Below are 19,297 nucleotides of genomic sequence, written 5' to 3'. Positions count from 1 at the left end.
TCCATATCAACACCCCTTTCTTGGATACCTGGGATAAAATTGACAAAATCTTAGTATCAGAGTGAATAAATGCTTTATCAACATCCTTTAGATGCATTATCAACATCATTTGTCGGGTATATCAGATACAATTGACAAAATCTAAGTATCAGATTGATTAAATTCTATATCAACATCCATTTCTTGAATACATGGGATAAAATTGACAAAAGCTTTATCGACATATTCGATGAAGCATGTTGATAAAGTATTTATTCACTCTGATATTTACATTTTGTCAATTTTATTCGATGCATCTGACAAAGGAAGCTGATGAAAGCGAATTCAATCGATAAAGAATGTTAATAAAGAATTTGTTCAATTTTATTTCATAATTTCCTGAATTAAATTTCTGTATTGTGTATCCAAGAGATGAATTCAAGAAAGAGTTTGTTATTTACTTACTTACAATTTTTTCATAATACTTAGATTTTGATTTTGTCAATTATATTTGTTTTAACTGATAAAAGATGTTGAAAACAAATATTCACTCTGATACTTAGATTTTGTCAATTTTATACCATGTATCCGAGAAAGGGATGTTGATATAGAATTTAATCACTCTGATACTTAGATTATATCTGACATATCCGACAAAGGATGTTGATAAAGTATTTATTCACTCTGATATTTACATTTTGTCAATTTTATTCGATGTATCTGACAAAGGAAGCTGATGGAAGCAAATTCAATCGATAAAGAATGTTAATAAAGAATTTGTTCAATTTTATTTCATAATTTCCTGAATTAAATTTCTGTATTGTGTATCCAAGAGATGAATTCAAGAAAGAGTTTGTTATTTACTTACTTACAATTTTTTCATAATACTTATATTTTGATTTTGTCAATTATATTTGTTTTAACTGATAAAAGATGTTGAAAACAAATATTCACTCTGATACTTAGATTTTGTCAATTATATTTGATGTATCTAACAAAAGATGTTGATATAAAAAATTTATTCACACTGACACTTAGATTTTGTCAATTTTATCCAACATATCCGACAAACGATGCTGATAAAGCGTTTATTCACTCTGATATTTAGATTTTGTCAATTATATTCGTTGAATTTGACAAAAGATGTTGATAAAAAAAAGTATTCACTCTGACACTTAGCTTTTGTCAATTTTATCCCATGTATTCGAGAATTGGATGTTGATATAGAAGTTAATAAATCTGATACTTAGATTTTGTCAATTTTATCAGATATGCCTGAAAAATGATGTTGATAATGCATTTAAAGGATAGTGATAAAGTATTTATTCACTCTGATACTTAGATTTTGTCAATTTTATCCCATATATCCGAGAAAGAGGTGTTGATATGGAATTTAATCACTCAAATACTTAGATTTTAATCACTCTGATAATTAGATTTTGTCAATTTTATCTGACATATCCGATAAAGGATGATGATAAAGTATATATTCACTCTTATATTTATATTTTGTAAATTTTATTCGATGTATCTGACAAAGGATGTTGACAAGAAAAAAAAATTTATTCACTCTGACACTTAGATTTTGTCAATTTTATCCGATGTATCTGGCAAAGGATGTTGATCAAAAAAATTTATTCACTCTAACACTTATATTTTTTCAATTTTATCCTATGTATCCGATAAAAGGATGTTGATATAGAATTTAATCACTGTGATACTTAGATTTTGTAAATTTTATCCGACGTATCCGATAAAGGATGTTGTTAAAGCATTTATTCACTCTGATATCTAGATTTTGTCAATTTTATTCGATAAATCTGACAAAGGATGTTGATAAAAAAAAACTTATTCACTTTGACTCTTAGATTTTCTCATTTTTATTCGATGTATCGTGTAAAAGATGTTGATAAAAAAAAATTATTCAATGTAACACTTTCATATCGTCAATTTTATCCTATATATCTGAGAAAAGGATGTTATTATAGAATTTAATCTCTCTAATACTTATATTTTGTCAATTCTATCCAACAAAGAATGTTGATAAAGCATTTATTCACTGTGGTACTTAGATTTTGTCAATTTTATCCGATTTGTCTGACAAAGGATGTTGAGAAAAAATATTTATTCACTCTGACACTTAGATTCTGTCAATTTTATCCGATGTATCTGACAAAAGATGTTGATAAAAAAATTATTCACTCTAACACATAGATTTGGTCAATTTTATTCTATGTATTCGAGACATGGATGTTGATATAGAATTTCATCACTCTGATACTTAGATTTTGTGAAAGTGCTGTATTGTCTGTCCAGGAAGCGAATTCAATCGATAAAGAATGTTAATAAAGAATTTGTTCAATTTTTATTCATAATTTCCGGAATTAAATTTCTGTGTTGTGTATTCAAGAAGTGAATTCAAGAAAGAGTTTGTTACTTACTTACATTTTTTTTCATAATGACATACCCAACAACAAATGAGGATGAAGAATTTATTCATTCCAATAAATAGATTTTGTCAATGTTATCAGACGTATCTGACAAAAAATAACGATAAAGAATTTTAATAAGGAATTTGTTCAACTTGATACTTGAGTTATGTTAGTGTTATCAAACGTATCTGTCAAAAGACATTGATAAAGAATTTATTCACTCTGATACTTAGATTTTGTCAATTTTATCCGACATATCCGATAAAGGATGTTGATATAGTATTTATTCACTCTGATATTTACACTTTGTCAATTTTATTCGATTCATCGGACAAAGGATGTTGATCAAAGCGAATTCAATCGATAAAGAATTTTAATACAAAATTTTTTCAATTTTTTACATAAATTCCTGAATTAGATTTCTGTATTGTGTATCCAAGAGGTGAATTCAAGAAAGAGTTTGTTATTTACTTACTTACAATTTTTTCATAATACTCAGATTTTGATTTTGTCAATTATATTCGTTGTAACTGATAAAAGATGTTAATAAAAAAAATTATTCACTCTGATACTTAGATTTTGTCAATTTTATCCCATGTATCCGAGAAAGAGATGTTGATATAGAATTTAATCACTCTGATACTTAGATTATATCCGAGATATCTGACAAAGGATGCTGATAAAGCATTTATTCACTATGATACTTAGATTTTATCAATTATATTTGACGTATTTGACAAAAGATGTTGATAAAAAGAATGTATTCACTCTGACACCTAGATTTTGTCAATTTTATCCAACATATCCGACAAAGGATGCTGATAAAGCGTTTATTCACTCTGATATTTAGATTTTGTCAATTATATTCGTTGAATTTGACAAAAGATGTTGATGAAAAAAAGTATTCACTCTGGCACTTAGCTTTTGTCAATTTTTATCCCATGTATTCGAGAAAGATATGTTGATATGGAATTTAATCACTCCAATACTTAGATTTTAATCACTCTGATACTTAGATTTTGTCAATTTTATCCGACATATCCGATAAAGGATGTTGTTAAAGCATTTATTTAATCTGATACGTAGATTTTTTCAATTTTATTCGATGTATCTTACAAAGGATGTTGATAATAACAAACCTATTCACTCTAAAATTTAGATTTTGTCAATTTCATCCGATGTATCTGGCAAAAGATGTTGATTAAAAAAAAATTATTCACTCTAACACTTTGATTTCGTCAATTTTATCCTATGTATCCGAGAAAAGGATGTTGATATAGAATGTAATCACTCTGATACTTATATTTTGTCAATTCTATCCGACAAAGGATGTTGATAAAGCATTTATTCACTGTGGTACTTATATTTTGTCAATTTTATCCAATGTATCTGACAAAAGATGTTGATAAAAAATATTTATTCACTCTGACACAAAGATTCTGCCAATTTTATCCGATGTATCTGACAAAAGATGGTGATAAAAAAATTTATTCACTCTAACACATAGATTTGGTCAATTTTATCTTATGTATTCGAGAAATAGATGTTGAAATAGAATTTAATCACTCTGATACTTAGATTTTGTGAAATTACTGTATTGTCTGTCCAGAAGGCGAATTCATTCGATAAAGAATGTTAATAAAGAATTTGTTCAATTTTTTTCATAATTTCCTGAATTAAATTTCTGTATTGTGTATCCAAGAAGTGAATTCAAGAAAGACTTTGTGACTTACTTACATTTTTTTTTTCATAATGACATATCCAACAACGAATGATGATAAAGAATTTATTCATTATAATAAATAGATTTTTTCAACGTTATCTGACGTATCTGACAAATGATATCGATAAAGAATTTGTTCAATTCGATACTTGAATTATGTCAGTATTATCAAACGTCTGTCAAAAGACATTGATAAAGAATTTATTCACTCTGATACTTAGATTTTCTCAATTTTATAAAGCTTATGTGACAAAGAATGCGGATAAAGAATTTATTCACTCTGATACTTAGATTTTGTGAATGTTATCTGATGAATCAGACAAAGAAGTTGATATAGAATTTATTTACTATGATACTTAGATATGGTCAGTGTTATTAAACGTATCTGTCAAAAAGACATTGACAAAGAATTTATTCACTTTGATACTTAAGATTTTCTCAATTTTATCCAACGTAACCGACAAAGGATGATGATAAGGAATTTATTCATTCTAATATAAATTCTTTCTTGAATAAAATAGCTGTATTGCGTATCATGTCATTTTAAGATACGTAAAAAAAGAAAAAAAAGTTGAATAATTTCAAAGTCCAAAAAAAAATTTAGTCCAATAAAAAAAGTGCTACTACAAACATTATTTTTCTAAAAGTTAAGGTCATGACTAACATATCTATACCATTCTCATTTTGAGTTTGGAAAATATTAAATATATAGTTTTAATGTTTTAAGTATGTTTCATCTCATTCGAAGACATGTAAAAAAGTTGAAAAATATATCATGTTAAAAAAAAATAAAAAAAAGTTAAGAAAAAAACCCAAAAAAATTCATAAAAAAATGGGGGGGGGGCAAAAAGTTGGAGTGGAGGGGGCCCCCTTGGAGTTTGGGGATAGGGGACCTTTGGGGGCTGAGGTCCCTGGTGGTTAGGGTCATTGGTGCTCAAGATCCTTGACGGTTCGTACTCATATGCACCTCACTACTTGATTTGTAAGGATTTTTATGGATTGTTCTGAATTTCTTTATTAAAATTCTTTTCTTGACATCTACATCTCTATTATTTTCAGCTTTCTAGTATACTATAAAGTTAGACCATATTTTACATTGACAACACTGTTCAAACGGTACTTGTGTATTATACAGAACACATCGAAGAAGTAAAGCTAGGTCAACTCACAGGGCCATTTCATCATCGTTAACCATTCCCATAGATTGATGTTGTTCCAAATTTATAACAAATTGCCTGAGTTAACAACTCCTTCGGGATTACCTTAAGTGCTAATCAGTTTAACCCTTTTCTCCACCTTCATACGATCCGATCACTAATTAGGATCATTCAAATCCCTATTATTCAATCAAAAGTTAATATCGTTCATACAGTCCAATTCGCAAATGCTATACCCTTTTTGCGAATAAAGTTAGCTGTGACACAAAATTGTATGAAGCCAATTAAGCTATTGAATACCTTGTACCAATGTCTCTTGTAGGCGTCAAATCTATTACGTATCTGAGCATATTCTTTGTATTGATGATGCATTCCATTCCTCATTCTTTAATTACCCGTGACGCATTCTTAACCAACGGCATACCCTTTCGCAAAAAAATTCGCAAGTAGAGTTATTTTTACGCAAATGGTACAATTTTCAACTTAAAACCATCCTAATTATAGCATTCCATTCATCATTCTTCAATTACCCGTGATGTATTCTTAACCATCGGAAGTTAAATTTGGCTATTGAACTTAGAAGTAATTACCCCTTTCAAAAACATTAGTTCTTCTATTAATGAACCCGTGAAACGAAACCAGTCTGATTGCATTATACAATCTCGTCCATAGTTCCAAAACGTGTTTGATAACTTTGCTTGGAAAGGTACCAAGGAACATAATCTACCCAAATAGCACGGGAAGGAACATAATCTACCCAAATAGCACGGGAAGGAACATAATCTACCCAAAGTATAATGTACTACTCTACTGATGTCCTCTTCTTACTTTTTCCATTTGCCGGTAGACCTGTGAAATCTGTTTCTCTGTGCCGATAGACCTGTGAACTTAATATTATGCTGTTGCAATAGGAGGAGTTCTATAAACCCTCTCCTCCTCATCACCTAATAATAAAGGAGTAGACTAGAATCATTCCCTGGAATCAAGACGAATTAAATATCAATTTCTATCTCCCCTACCCCTTGCCTAGAGCTGATTATATGTTTATCTGAAGGATCAATGAGAGCTAGGATGTTTTGGCATTAAAATGCACTGTTGGAGGCATTTGTCCCAACCCTACCTACAGAATGATCCACCACAACTCCTTCATAATAGGTTGTGTGCACTAGCACATCATTGAATATAAGTTTCTACAACATTAAGCAAAACAGTTGGGTTAATTGAAGCTTCAAAATAAATGTCCGAAATATTTTTCTGCAGTAAGAAGAGAGGTATCACACCCACAGCACCTTCATCCAGGCTTAGTCTAAATGAAGGGAGATAAGAGATTAATTCATACCCCCCCCCTTCCCCCTCCCCGTATCATTTTTTAAATTTGTCTGAAGGCTTATGGAGATTCAGATATTTTGGGCATGGAAATTTCGGACAAGCGAACAATGGCAGCGTAATCATAAATCCTAAATATGTAGTTACAACACCCGTGAGAGGATGACTTCCAGTTTTGTAATAAAGAGTAACTTTCCACGTAATCATATCTAATAAGATTAAAAAAGAAGGGCTATTTAGCTAACAAATAAAGGGTGTACTACAATACCCAATAAGAATACTATTTTTTTCAAACTAAAACGAAATTTGAATTGCTTGAATTATTTGTCTTCCAAGTCTCATTTTTGTCTGATTTTCCCTATCCCTTTGAAAGAAATACCTCTACAAATTCCACCAGTTTGTTCATATTCCATTGAGAAATCTTTCATTTTTTCATTTCATCGCAAGAAAAGTCTGGAGCGCTCAGTTTTTGGTTATTGGAATGGTAATATAGGAGCTGACAAAACGGTGGGGCAATGAACACTTTTTTTACCTTACTGGAAGTTCTTGAATACATCATCTCTTCTGCTGGACAAAAATACTGTTTGAAGGCTGTTCGAAACTTCTTGTCCATATAGTGATAAAGCAAAGGATTAATGCAAGAATTTGCTGAAGACAGCCATTGTACGAATGCAAAGGCAAATCCTAGGTAGTCACCAAAGTGTTGATGCAGGTCGATCAACTTGAATTTGAAGCTTGTTGCCATGGTGTACAAGGGCAACCAGGAAAGAGCAAAGGCCAAAATAACTGTGAATATCATCTTTGCAGCTTTAAGCTAAAAACAAAATAGTGAGAATGAATGAATTCGTTAAGCGATTAGATGAACACAATGATTTTCTCTTCAAATTAACACTAAAAACAAAAAGACTTTTCTAAAAAGAAATACACTCTATTAAACAAAACACGCATTTTTTACAAAAAACAAAACAGAAAAAAAACACATAGAATCCACATCATTCTCTAATAAATACCCATTAACCTGGGCACTTGATTGCCAGGACATACATTTACTTAAAAACACCAACAGTAACAGCAGAATAGAACATGAAAAAAGTCCTTCAATAAAATTATGGAATAGAATGCGAGTCCGAAAGAGGGTTTCAGTACGATTTCAACCCTGTAGAAGACCAAAAAACGAACAGCTTTTCAAATGTAGATAATAACATTAATGCAAACTTATTGAACAAAAATATAACTGATGGAAAGATTTGGCTGAACATTCATTTTTGCCTAAAATTAAATTTGCAGCCCAACATTTTAGTTTTTAATCGGAAGAAAATCATAACAAATGTTTTTGCTCATAACATTTGATAAAACTAGGTAAATTAAAATACAGGCAAAAAATATTTTGAAGAAAATGTTTTCCCAAAAAGCATAAGAAGGCAGCACAGTAGCGTTTTCCGAATTCTCATTTAACTGAACCCTCGTGCAACTCCACCCAAGTGCAACTCAACCAAGTTTAACTGAACCCTCATGAAACTGAGCTCCCGTTTAACTAGATTTCTGTAGAACTCAACCCACGTGCAACTCAACCCCATATAACTGAATCATCGTTCAACTAAACCCTCGTTTGAATCAATCTCTGTTCAATGCAACCATCGTTTAGCTCGAACCCGCTTTAAATCAAGCCCTCTTTGCCTCACAGCCCAATGCCTAGGAATACATTTGAATTAGCGCTGTTTAGAATTTCATAATTTGTTTTTTGCTTCGTTCGTAGTTGCTATCTTCAATTACCCGAATGGGTAAACCCAGAACTTGTCCAAATTAAAATAAGCTTTCAGAAATAGGTCTTTCGCCGAAATCATGGCTCAATAAAGTGTTTTTTGGGTTTATTTTCAAACAATGAGTTTTTAAATTAGTGCTCGGGTAAGGATTTGCCAAGGGAGAAGTGAACACTCTGATTTTATACCCGGTTCTCTAAACTCTTTCAGTTTGATTTTAAAGTTAAGTAAAAGCATTTGGTTGGGTTATCCGGGTTGCAGCGGTACCTAGCAACCTAGTAAGAGACGATCACGTCCCATACTAAGGCACATAATAGCCCATTACTCCTAAAAATAGAGTCAGATCGAAACACAAGATATATGATTAAATTCCCTTGTCTGAAATCCCAATGTAGAAAACTTATAGAATCTAGGCTTGAATAGTGAGGAAAATCCATTGGCTTGAAAAACAAGATAAGTGGCTGGAATTACGATATTCTGCATCAACGGCATCTTTTTTTTTACAATATTTCTCCGCAGCTAGCGGGATTCTGGAACATCAAAGAGAGCTGTTTAATGGCTCACTTGAAAGAAAATTGCCACATTTAGTGCCTTTTTAATGGAAAAAAATATATATACAATAAAATATTTTTGCTAAAAAAAAACTGCATTTTCCTGTACAAGCTTGATGCATGACGTCATAATCGTAGGTCTTAATCATACAACTCTCTACGATGTTTCAGTGCCAAGCTATCTGTGGAATTACTAACCTATACTATAATTAAGTTGTGTATAAAATTTAGTATAAGAAAGAGGTCGTGTTTTATTATAAAAAACGATTTATGGATTTTTGGATTTTTGGGAGTTATGGATTTTTATATTTCTTAACATTGAACGTGATCGTCTCTTACTAGGTTTCTAGCTACCGCTGCAACCCGGGTTTACTATGGGGCGTGATCGTCTCTTACTACGTTGCTAGCTACCGCTGCAACCCAGATAGTGAAATGTTATTCCAATGATCGTATTTTAATGTAGAATCAGTTGTAACCTTTTATGACGTCATATATACCACAGACCTCTTTTCTTTTTCCCGTTGCATTAGTTACTATGACATAGACTTCGGTCCTTACTGTAAAACTTTAGCGATTCTAAACTGAAATACTAACTCAGTCCAATATATGCAATGGTGAGCTTTTCTAATGATCGTCCTTTAATATAAACTATGGACTAAAGTTCGTTCTTTAATGTAAAAATTCGATGATCGAGCCTTTATGTAACCCGGATTAAAAAATTATTATCATATCTTATATGTAACTTTTATTCTATAAGTCTTCGATAGTCTAATGGTAAGTATGCCCACTTGTTACCTGGGAGAAGGGGGTTTGATTCCCCGTCGGGGAGAACTTTTAATGTGTTGAATTAAAAGCACTATATTTTCAATTTAAAATTTAAAAAAGAAACATGTTTATTTACATTCTAGCTAAAATAATGAAGATAATATGAATGAACCACAGTGTTCAGTTTCTTTGGACTTGAGTTCGTTTTTTAACTATAAATACAAACAGGAAAAAGCCTACGGCTTTTTCTTCTTTTAAATAGTAAGAGACGAAACTCAAACTATCAAGTAGCTAACTAAGTCCAATGTATGGAATGGTTTGTTATTTCAGTGATCGTCTTTTAATGTAAAAATATAAATACTGTAATCTTAACTATAGTGAAGTTGCGTATGCAAGTTAGTATAGGGAAGAGTTTGATCTTTATTATATTTGCAATGATCGTATTTTAATGTAAAATATAATGATGAACTATATCGGTCCCTTATGTAACTTTACTAACCTATACTATTGTTGAGTGGGCTATAAAATTTAGTATAGGCAAGGGGTCGTTCTTTATTATATATTTCTAGGAGTTAGGGGTTTTTATATTTCTTAACATTGGACGTGATCGTCTCTTACTAGGTTGCTAGCTACCGCTGCAACCCGGATAAAAAATAATTAATTGAAAAAAAAATTAAGTGCAAAAGTTGCTAGATCTAGAGATTTCCTTTAAAATGAGCCATTGAACAACTCTCTACGATGTTCCAGTGCCAAGCTATCTGTGGAAAAGTCAAGCCAAGGGACAGAAAGTTTCCTATACAGGGGTTTCGGACAAGGCGGTTCTAATGGTGTACTTTTTGTTTTGATCTGACTCCTTTTTTAGGAACTATGGGTTTTTATATTTCTTAACATTGGACGTGATCGTCTCTTACTAGGTTGCTAGCTACCGCTGCAACCCGGATAACTCTGTTTGTCACTATCAATTTTCGCATCTCGATACGCCTGGTCGGTTGAATACCTTTGCTTTTCTCTTTTCAAGATGCTATCTCTGTTTTTTTGGTAGTGCTGTTTTTTTAACTTGCGTGTAGCTTGCTTGATTGAAACCATTATGTAACCATTAGTTGATTGTTTATGTCACGTATCAAGTATCAAGAACCTAACAAAAAATTAAACTAATTTTTAAATTTTCAGGTATTTTTCTAGTCTAAATTAAAAGATTAAAAATATTGTTCAGACACCATAAATATTTTTGTAGTTTATAACTTTAGCGATTCTGAACTAAAAACGAAAATAAAATAAAAATTAATTTTTTTCAATTTTTACGTCACGTCGCTCATTAAGTCATATATGGTTATTAGTACACAATAGGTTTTAGATATTACGTCATGTCACTATAATTATGTAATACTAACTACATCCAACGACTATGACGTCATTGATCAATATTGTATATAAAAAATTAAGTTTTTCTTAAAAAATGATTAATTGAAAAAAAAAATTAAGTGCAAAAGATGCTAGATCTAGAGATTTCCTTTAAAATGAGCCATTGAACAACTCTCTATGATGTTCCAGTGCCAAGCTATCTGTGGAAAAGAAGAAAGAAAAAAATATCCCGTTTAGGCAGAATGTTGTAGTAGCTGCCACTGTTCTTGATTTTCAAGCCAATATATTTCCCTTGCTGTTCAAGCCAAGGGACAGAAAGTTTCCTATACAGGGGTTTTGGACAAGGCGGTTCTAATGGTGTACTTTTTGTTTTGATCTGACTCCTTTTTTTTAGGAACTATGGGTTTTTATATTTCTTAACATTGGACGTGATCGTCTCTTACTAGGTTGCTAGCTACCGCTGCAACCCGGATATAAATACTGTAATCTTAACTATAGTGAAGTTGCCTATGCAAGTTAGTATAGGGAAGAGTTCGATCTTTATTATAAAATGCTGGTTCAAATCTAGCTCGTAGGAATTTTTTACCACCTTTGTTTTCAACTATGTTCTGTACCATGTTTTAAATTAGAAAACCACAGAAAATCAAGCAACTAAGCAACTAAATTACATGCTGTTGTTTGTTATTTAGTAGTTTTCAGATCGATCCTTTATGTACTAAATAGGGGTTTCGGACAAGGCAGTTCTAATGGTGTACTTTTTGTTTTGATCTGACTCTTTTTTTTAGGAGCTATGGGTTTTTATACTTCTTAACATTGTACGTGATCGTCTCTTACTAGGCTGCTAGCTACCGCTGCAACCCGGATTTGATCGGAATACTCGTTTGTCCCTGCCTATGATAATTAGATTGCGCAATGACCGATCAAAATAGGAAGATTATTTTAATCCGATACTAAACTTCGTCACCAGATCTATGCTTGATGGTGCAAAATTGATCTAATTATCAGAAAAGCTGTGAGCTTTTTGATCATGGTACAACTATCAGTGCTAAAGAGCTTCTGTATAAGGAGCTGAAGGTTCAGAGCTGATGTGTGAAACATGCAAAGGATGAAGATAATGTATTTGAGACTTGTAAACAGTTAAATCAGGTGGTAATGAACTAACATTGGACGTGATTGTTTCTTACTAGGTTGCTAGCTACTGCTGCAACCCGGATCAAGTTCCTAACTAAGTTCAATGTATGCAATGGTGTGCAATCCCAATGATGGTCATTTAATGTAATTTCAAGCCAATATATTTTCTTTGTTATTCAAGCCAAAGGGCGGTAAGTTTCCTTTATAGGGGTTTCGGAAAAGGCGGTTCTAATGGTGTACTTTTTGTTTTGATCTGTTGGGAGTTGGGGGGTTTTATATTTCTTAACATTGGAGGTGATCGTCTCTTACTAGGTTGCTAGCTACCGCTGCAACCCGGATACCGCTGCAACCTGGATCAATGCTACGAATAGACTTCGGTCCTTACTGTACATTTATTTAATATAGGAAATAGATCGTTCTTTATTATAACCTTTTATGTACTTGTAGCTACCCCTGGAGCCACCATATATCAGTTACTATTGGCGAGAGATCGTTCTTTACTGTAATAATTATATCAGTTACTAAGGGCGAGAGATCGTTCTTTATAATAATAATCGTCTTATGATCGTCCAACGATCGTGTTTCAGTGTAACTATATCATTACAAACAGGATCTTTCTTTACTGTAAATTAACCCAATTAATTTCCTTCAAAATGAGCCATTGAACAACTCTCTACAATGTTCCAGTGCCATGGTATCTGTTGAATTACTAACCTATACTATAATTAAGTGGCGTATAAAATTTAGTATAGGTAAGAGGTCGTTCTTTATTATAGTTTTCCCGTTGCATTAGTTACTATGAGATAGACTTCGGTCCTTACTGTAAAACTTTAGCGATTCTAAACTGAAAAACTAACTCAGTCCAATATATGCTATGATGTGCTTTTCTAATGATCGTCCTTTAATATAAACTATCGACTAAAGTTCGTTCTTTAATGTAAATACATAATAATTTTAGCGATTAAGCCAAAAAAGAAAATTTTGGTTCCAGGAGTTTCGATTACTATTGAGACAAGTAGCTATTATTACTATAGAGTTCATTACCATGAACTGTTTGATTGCTTAAAAATTCAAATATCTTTGAAAAGACTGCAGTATGAAAATACATCAAAAATGCAATTATTTTGACAAAATTGATTCTACTTTAAAAAGTATTTTATTTTTAATTACAAAAGGCACTAGATGTTGCAATTGCCTTTAAAATGAGCTATTATACAGCTCTCTATGATTTTCCAGTGCCCAGCTAGCTGAGGAGGAAAAAAAAGCTGAAAGAAAAAAATATCCCGTTTGTGGAGAATAACTTGGTAAAAGTCAATTTTCTTGATTTTCAAGCCAATATATTTTCTTTGTTATTCAAGCCAAAGGGCGGTAAGTTTCCTTTACAGAGGATTCGGACAAGGCGGTTCTAATGGTGTACTTTTTGTTTTGATCTGACTCTTTTTTAGGTTTTGGGGTGTTTTATATTTCTTAACATTGGAGGTGATCGTCTCTTACTAGGTTGCTAGCTACCGCTGCAACCCGGATTGCAAGCCAATATATTTCCCTTGCTGTTCAAGCAAAATGACAGAGAAGTTTCCTAAACAAGGGTTTCAGACAAGGTGGTTCTAATGGTGTACTTTTTGTTTTGATATGACTTTTTTTAGGAGTTAGAGGTTCTTATATTTCTTAACATTGGACGTGATCGTCTCTTACTATGTTGGGTAATTTTATAGTTTATAATGATGTATAATATAAATACTATAATCTTCATTATAGTGAAGTTGCCTATGCAAGTTAGTATAGGGAAGAGATCGATCTTTATTATAACTGTGGAAAAGAAAAAAATAAAGAAAAGAGAAAAAAATATCCCGTTTGGGGAGAATAACGTGGTTAAAGTCAATTTTCTTGATTTTCAAGCCAATATATTTCCCTTGCTGTTCAAGCCAAGGGACAGAAAGTTTCCTATACAGGGGTTTCGGACAAGGCGGTTCTAATGGTGTACTTTTTGTTTTGATCTGACTCCTTTTTAGGAGTTAGGGGTTTTTATATTTCTTAAATTGGACGTGATCGTCTCTTACTAGGTTGCTAGCTATCGCTGCAACCCGGAAAAAAACACATTGTGCCCACATCGTTCTTTACTCAGGCAGTGCTAGCGCGCTGCCTATGATAATCAACTGATTACACACAGGAAAAAGCCTACGGCTTTTTCTTCGTTTAAATAGTAAGAGACGAGTCTCAAATAATCAAGTAGTCAGCTAATTCCAAAGGTATGCAATTTTTGTTATTCCAATGATCGTTTTTTATTGTAACTAGGTTTCAGCCATCTCTACAGCCATGATACTATTGGAAATTACATAATCCCTATTTATGTTTTAGTTAACATGGGCAAGGTGTCGTTCTTTATTGTATATGGACTAAGGTTCGTTCTTTCATGTAAAACTAGCAAAACATTTTTTAAGCCTGATGAAGATTTAACTAATGTGTCAAAAGTAAGGTTGCAAGTCGACGATTTTGTTTTGGCCTTATTATAATTGGTATGGTGAAATAATAATACGCATATGGCTCTTAAATCATACTTCTTTATGGTTCAATATAGTCTAGTGGCTAGGATAGTTAACTTTCACTTAACAGGCTCGGGTTCGATTCCCGGGGTGGGAAAATTTTTAACTCTATAATCTTCGAACATTTGAACCTTTTATAATTTATAATGATGCATAATATAAATACTGTAATCTTAACTATAGTGAAGTTGCGTATGCAAGTTAGTATAGGGAAGAGTTCGATCTTTATTATAAAATTACAGGAAGCAGCCTACGGCTTTTTCTTCTTTGAAATAGTCAAGAGACTAGTCCTCAAACAATCAAGTAGCTAACTACATCAAATGTATGCAATGGGTTCAATTATTACCACTGGTATACGATCTATGTTAATGGAAAGATTTGCAGTGTGATATTGACATCAAATATACACTTTACTAGCCTATACTATAGTTCAGTGGCTCTATAGAAATAATTTAGTAGAGGCACTAGAGATCGTTAACTTTATTAATATTCCTTTAAAATGAGCTATTGAACAACCCTCTACGATGTTCCAGTGCCAAGCTATCTCTGGATACAAAAAAGAAAAAAAAGAAAAAAAAGAAAAAAATATGCCGTTTAGGCAGAATTTTGTAGTAGCCACCACTTTTCTTGATTTTCAAGCCAATATATTTCCCTTGCTGTTCAAGCCAAATAACAGAAAGTTTACTATACAGAAGTTTCGGACAAGGCGGTTCTAATGGTGTACTTTTTGTTTTGATCTGACTCTTTTTTTAAGAACTATGGGTTTTTATATTTCTTAACATTGGACATGATCGTCTCTTACTAGGTTGCTAGCTACCGCTGCAACCCGGATAAATTATAATCTTATTTTGATTTACGATGGAGCATCAAAGTTCCTTCTTTACTACAACTCTTTTAAAAATAATTTATTTAGTTACTAAAGATTTTTAACCCTATTAATTTCCTTTAAAATGAGCCTTTGAACAGCCCTCTACGATGTTCCAGTGCCAAGCCATCTCTGGATACAAAGAAAAAAAAAAGAAAAAAAAGAAAAAAATATGCCGTTTAGGCAGAATTTTGTAGTAACTGCCACTTTTCTTGATTTTCAAGCCAATATATTTCCCTTGCTGTTCAAGCCAAGGAACAGAAAGTTTACTATACAGGGGTTTCGGACAAGGCGTTTCTAATGGTGTACTTTTTGTTTTGATCTGACTCCTTTTTTAGGAACTGTGGGTTTTTATATTTCTTAACATTGGACGTGATCGTCTCTTACTTGGTTGCTAGCTACCGCTGCAACCCGGATAAATTATAATCTTATTTTATTTACTATGGGCTGAAGTTCCTTCTTTACTGCAACTCTTTTAGCAATATTTTATTTTAGTTACAAAAGATTTTTAACCCAATTAATTTCCTTTAAAATGAGCCATTGAACAACTCTCTACAATGCTCCAGTGCCAAGCCATCTTTGGAAAAGAAAAAAAGAAAGAAAAAAAATATGCCGTTTAGGCAGAATTTTGAAGTAACCGCCACTTTTCTTGATTTTCAAGCCAATATATTTCCCTTGCTGTTCAAGCCAAATAACAGAAAGTTTACTATACAGGGGTTTCGGACAAGGTGGTTCTAATGGTGTACTATTTTTGGTATCTTTGGAGTCGTGGGTTCAAATCTTACCGCTGGTATACTATACGATTATGATTTATGTACAAAAATCAAATATCTTTGAAAAGACTGCAGTATGAAAAGACATTAAAAATGCAGTTTTTAGTAGAAAGATTTACTCTATCTTAGAAATAATTTATTTTTGTTTAAAAATTTTTTTAAACCAATTAATTTCCTTTAAAATGAGCCATTGAACAAATCTCTACGATATTCCAGTGCCAAGCTATCTTTGGAAAAGAAAAAAAGAGAAAGAAAAAAATATGCCGTTAGTGGAGAATAACGTGGTTAAAGTCAATTTTCTTGATTTTCAAGTCAATATTTTTCCCTTGCTGTTCAAGCCAAATGACAGAAAGTTTCCTGTACAGGGGTTTCGGACAAGGTGGTTCTAATGGTGTACTTTTTGTGTTTTGACCTGACTCCTTTTTAGGAGCTATGGGTTTTATATTTCTTAACATCGGACGTGATCCATTTAAAAGTTAATTTTACTATCTTAACTTATAGTTACAATGTGCCATGGTTTGTTCTTTACTCGGTTTCAGCTATATCTGCTGAAAGTAACTTAAGCCTCATTTATCATGAACGTTATTGATCCCTTATGTAAACAAAAAAAAAATATCCCGTTTAGGCAGAATGTTGTAGTAGCTGCCACTTTTCTTGATTTTCAAGCCAATATATTTCCCTTACTGTTCAAGCCAAGGGACAGAAAGTTTACTATACAGGGGTTTTGGACAAGTCGGTTCTACTGGTGTACTTTTTGTTTTGATCTGACTCCTTTTTTAGGAACTATGGGTTTTTATATTTCTTAACATTGGACGTGATCGTCTCTTACTAGGTTGCTAGCTACCGCTGCAACCCGGAAAGTGGCGTATAAAATTTAGTATAGGCAAGAGGTCGTTCTTTATTATAATGAATTAAAAGCACTATCTTTTCAATTTAAATTTTAAAAAATAAACTTGTTTATTTACATTCTAGCTAAAATAATGAAGATAATATGAATGAACCACAGTGTTCAGTTTCTTTGGACTTGAGTTCGTTTTTTAACTATAAAAACAAACAGGAAAAAGCCTACGGCTTTTTCTTCTTTTAAATAGTAAGAGATGAAACTCAAACAATCAAGTAGTTAAATAAGTCCAATGTATGGAATGGTTTGTTATTTCATATAAATACTGTAATCTTAACTATAGTGAAGTTGCGTATGCAAGTTAGTATAGGGAAGAGTTTGATCTTTATTTTAATTTAACCCCATTAATTTCCTTCAAAATAAGCCATTGAACAACTCTCAACTATATTCCAGTGCCAAGCTATCTGTGGAAAAGAAAAAAAAAAGAAAAAAGATGCCGTTTAGGCAGAATGCTGTAGTAGCTGCCACTTTTCTTGATTTTCAAGGCAATATATTTCCCTTGATGTTCAAGCCAAGGGACAGAAAGTCTCCTATACAGGTATTTCGGAAAAGGCGGTTCTAATGGTGTACTTTTTGTTTTGATTTTACTCTTTTCTTAGGAGTTATGGGTTTTTATATTTCTTAACATTGGACGTGATCTTCTCTTACTAGGTTGCTAGCTACCACTGCAACCCGGATTAGATTTATAAATTAGATTACAGCTAAAGCTGCAATCATGATACTATAATCACTCCACATATTAACTTTAAATAAAATTTTACCAGCCTATAGTATAGTTAAGTTGCTTATGCAAGCTAGTATAGGCAAGAGTTCGTTATTTATTGTAAATTATTGTAATTTTAATGTAACATATCAGTTACTATGGGAGAGAGATCGTTCTTTACTGTAATTTATCTAGAAGACTTCTGTTCCAAGTACTCATTTCTTTTATATAAATTAAAATTTCTTAATGTAAAAAAAATAATTTATTTTAATTACATAAGGTTTTTATCCCCAATAATTTCCTTTAAAATAAGCCATTGAACAACTCTCTACGATGTTCCAGTGCCAAGCTATCTGTTGAATTACTAACGTATACTATAATTAAGTGGCGTATAAAATTTAGTATATGCAAGAGGTCGTTCTTTATTATAACAACCCTCTACGATGTTCCAGTGCCAAGCTATCTGTGGAAAAGAACAAAAGAAAAAAATAGAAAAAAATATCCCGTTTAGGCAGAATGCTATAGTAGCTGCCACTTTTCTTGATATTCAAGCCAATACATTTCCCTTGCTGTTCAAGCCAAGGGACAGAAAGTTTCTTATACAGGGGTTTTGGACAAGGCGGTTCTAATGGTGTAATTTTTGTTTTGATCTGACTCCTCTGTTAGGAACTATGGGTTTTTATATTTCTTAACATTGGACGTGATCTTCTCTTACTAGGTTGCTAGCTACCGCTGCAACCCGGATCAGTCCTTCATGTAAACCTTACTGACCTATACTATAGTTCAGTGGTCTATAAATTTAGTATAGGCTTTAAAAAGCCTATACTTTTTAGGCTTTATTTCCTTTAAAATGAGCCATTGAACAACTCTCTACGATGTTCCAATGCCAAGCTATCTGTGGAAAACAAGAAATAAAAAAATATCTCCTTTATGAAGAATGTTGTTGTAGCTGCCACTTTTCTTGATTTTCAAGCCAATATATTTCCTTTGCTGTTCAAGCCAAGGAACAGAAGATTTCCTATACAGGGGTTTTGGACAAGGTGGTTCTAATGGTGTACTTTTTGTTTTGATCTGACTCCTTTCTTAGGAACTATGGGTTTTTATATTTCTTAACATTGGACGTGATTGTCTCTTACTAGGTTGCTAGCTACCACTGCAACCCGGATAAAATCACATGTAACCTCGTATGACGTCAAATATACCACATACCTATTTTATTTTCCCTGTTGCAACAGTTATTATGAGATAGACTTCGGTCCTTACTATAACTAGCTACCGCTGCAACCCGGGTTTACTATGGGGCGTGATCGTCTCTTACTACGTTGCTAG

General features: G+C 32.4%; 1 protein-coding gene across 1 annotated transcript in view; it reads right to left on the bottom strand.

Annotated features, from left to right (window-relative positions):
* Window positions 1-19,297, bottom strand: part of LOC148940718 (neuropeptide SIFamide receptor-like) — a 292,968-nt gene that overhangs the window by 33,643 nt on the left and 240,028 nt on the right. The window contains exon 4 of the mRNA XM_089105050.1: window positions 7,150-7,431. Within this exon, the coding sequence (XP_088961176.1) occupies window positions 7,150-7,431 (282 nt within the window). The remainder of the gene's footprint in view (window positions 1-7,149; window positions 7,432-19,297) is intronic.

The sequence above is a fragment of the Artemia sp. Qi Xiang Cuo genome, chromosome 19, assembly GCF_049724085.1.
Source record: "Artemia sp. Qi Xiang Cuo chromosome 19, ASM4972408v1, whole genome shotgun sequence".
NCBI lineage: Eukaryota > Metazoa > Arthropoda > Branchiopoda > Anostraca > Artemiidae > Artemia > Artemia sp. Qi Xiang Cuo.
The sequence above is the reverse complement of the archived record's forward strand: the minus strand, read 5'-3'. Positions and strand labels throughout refer to the sequence as shown.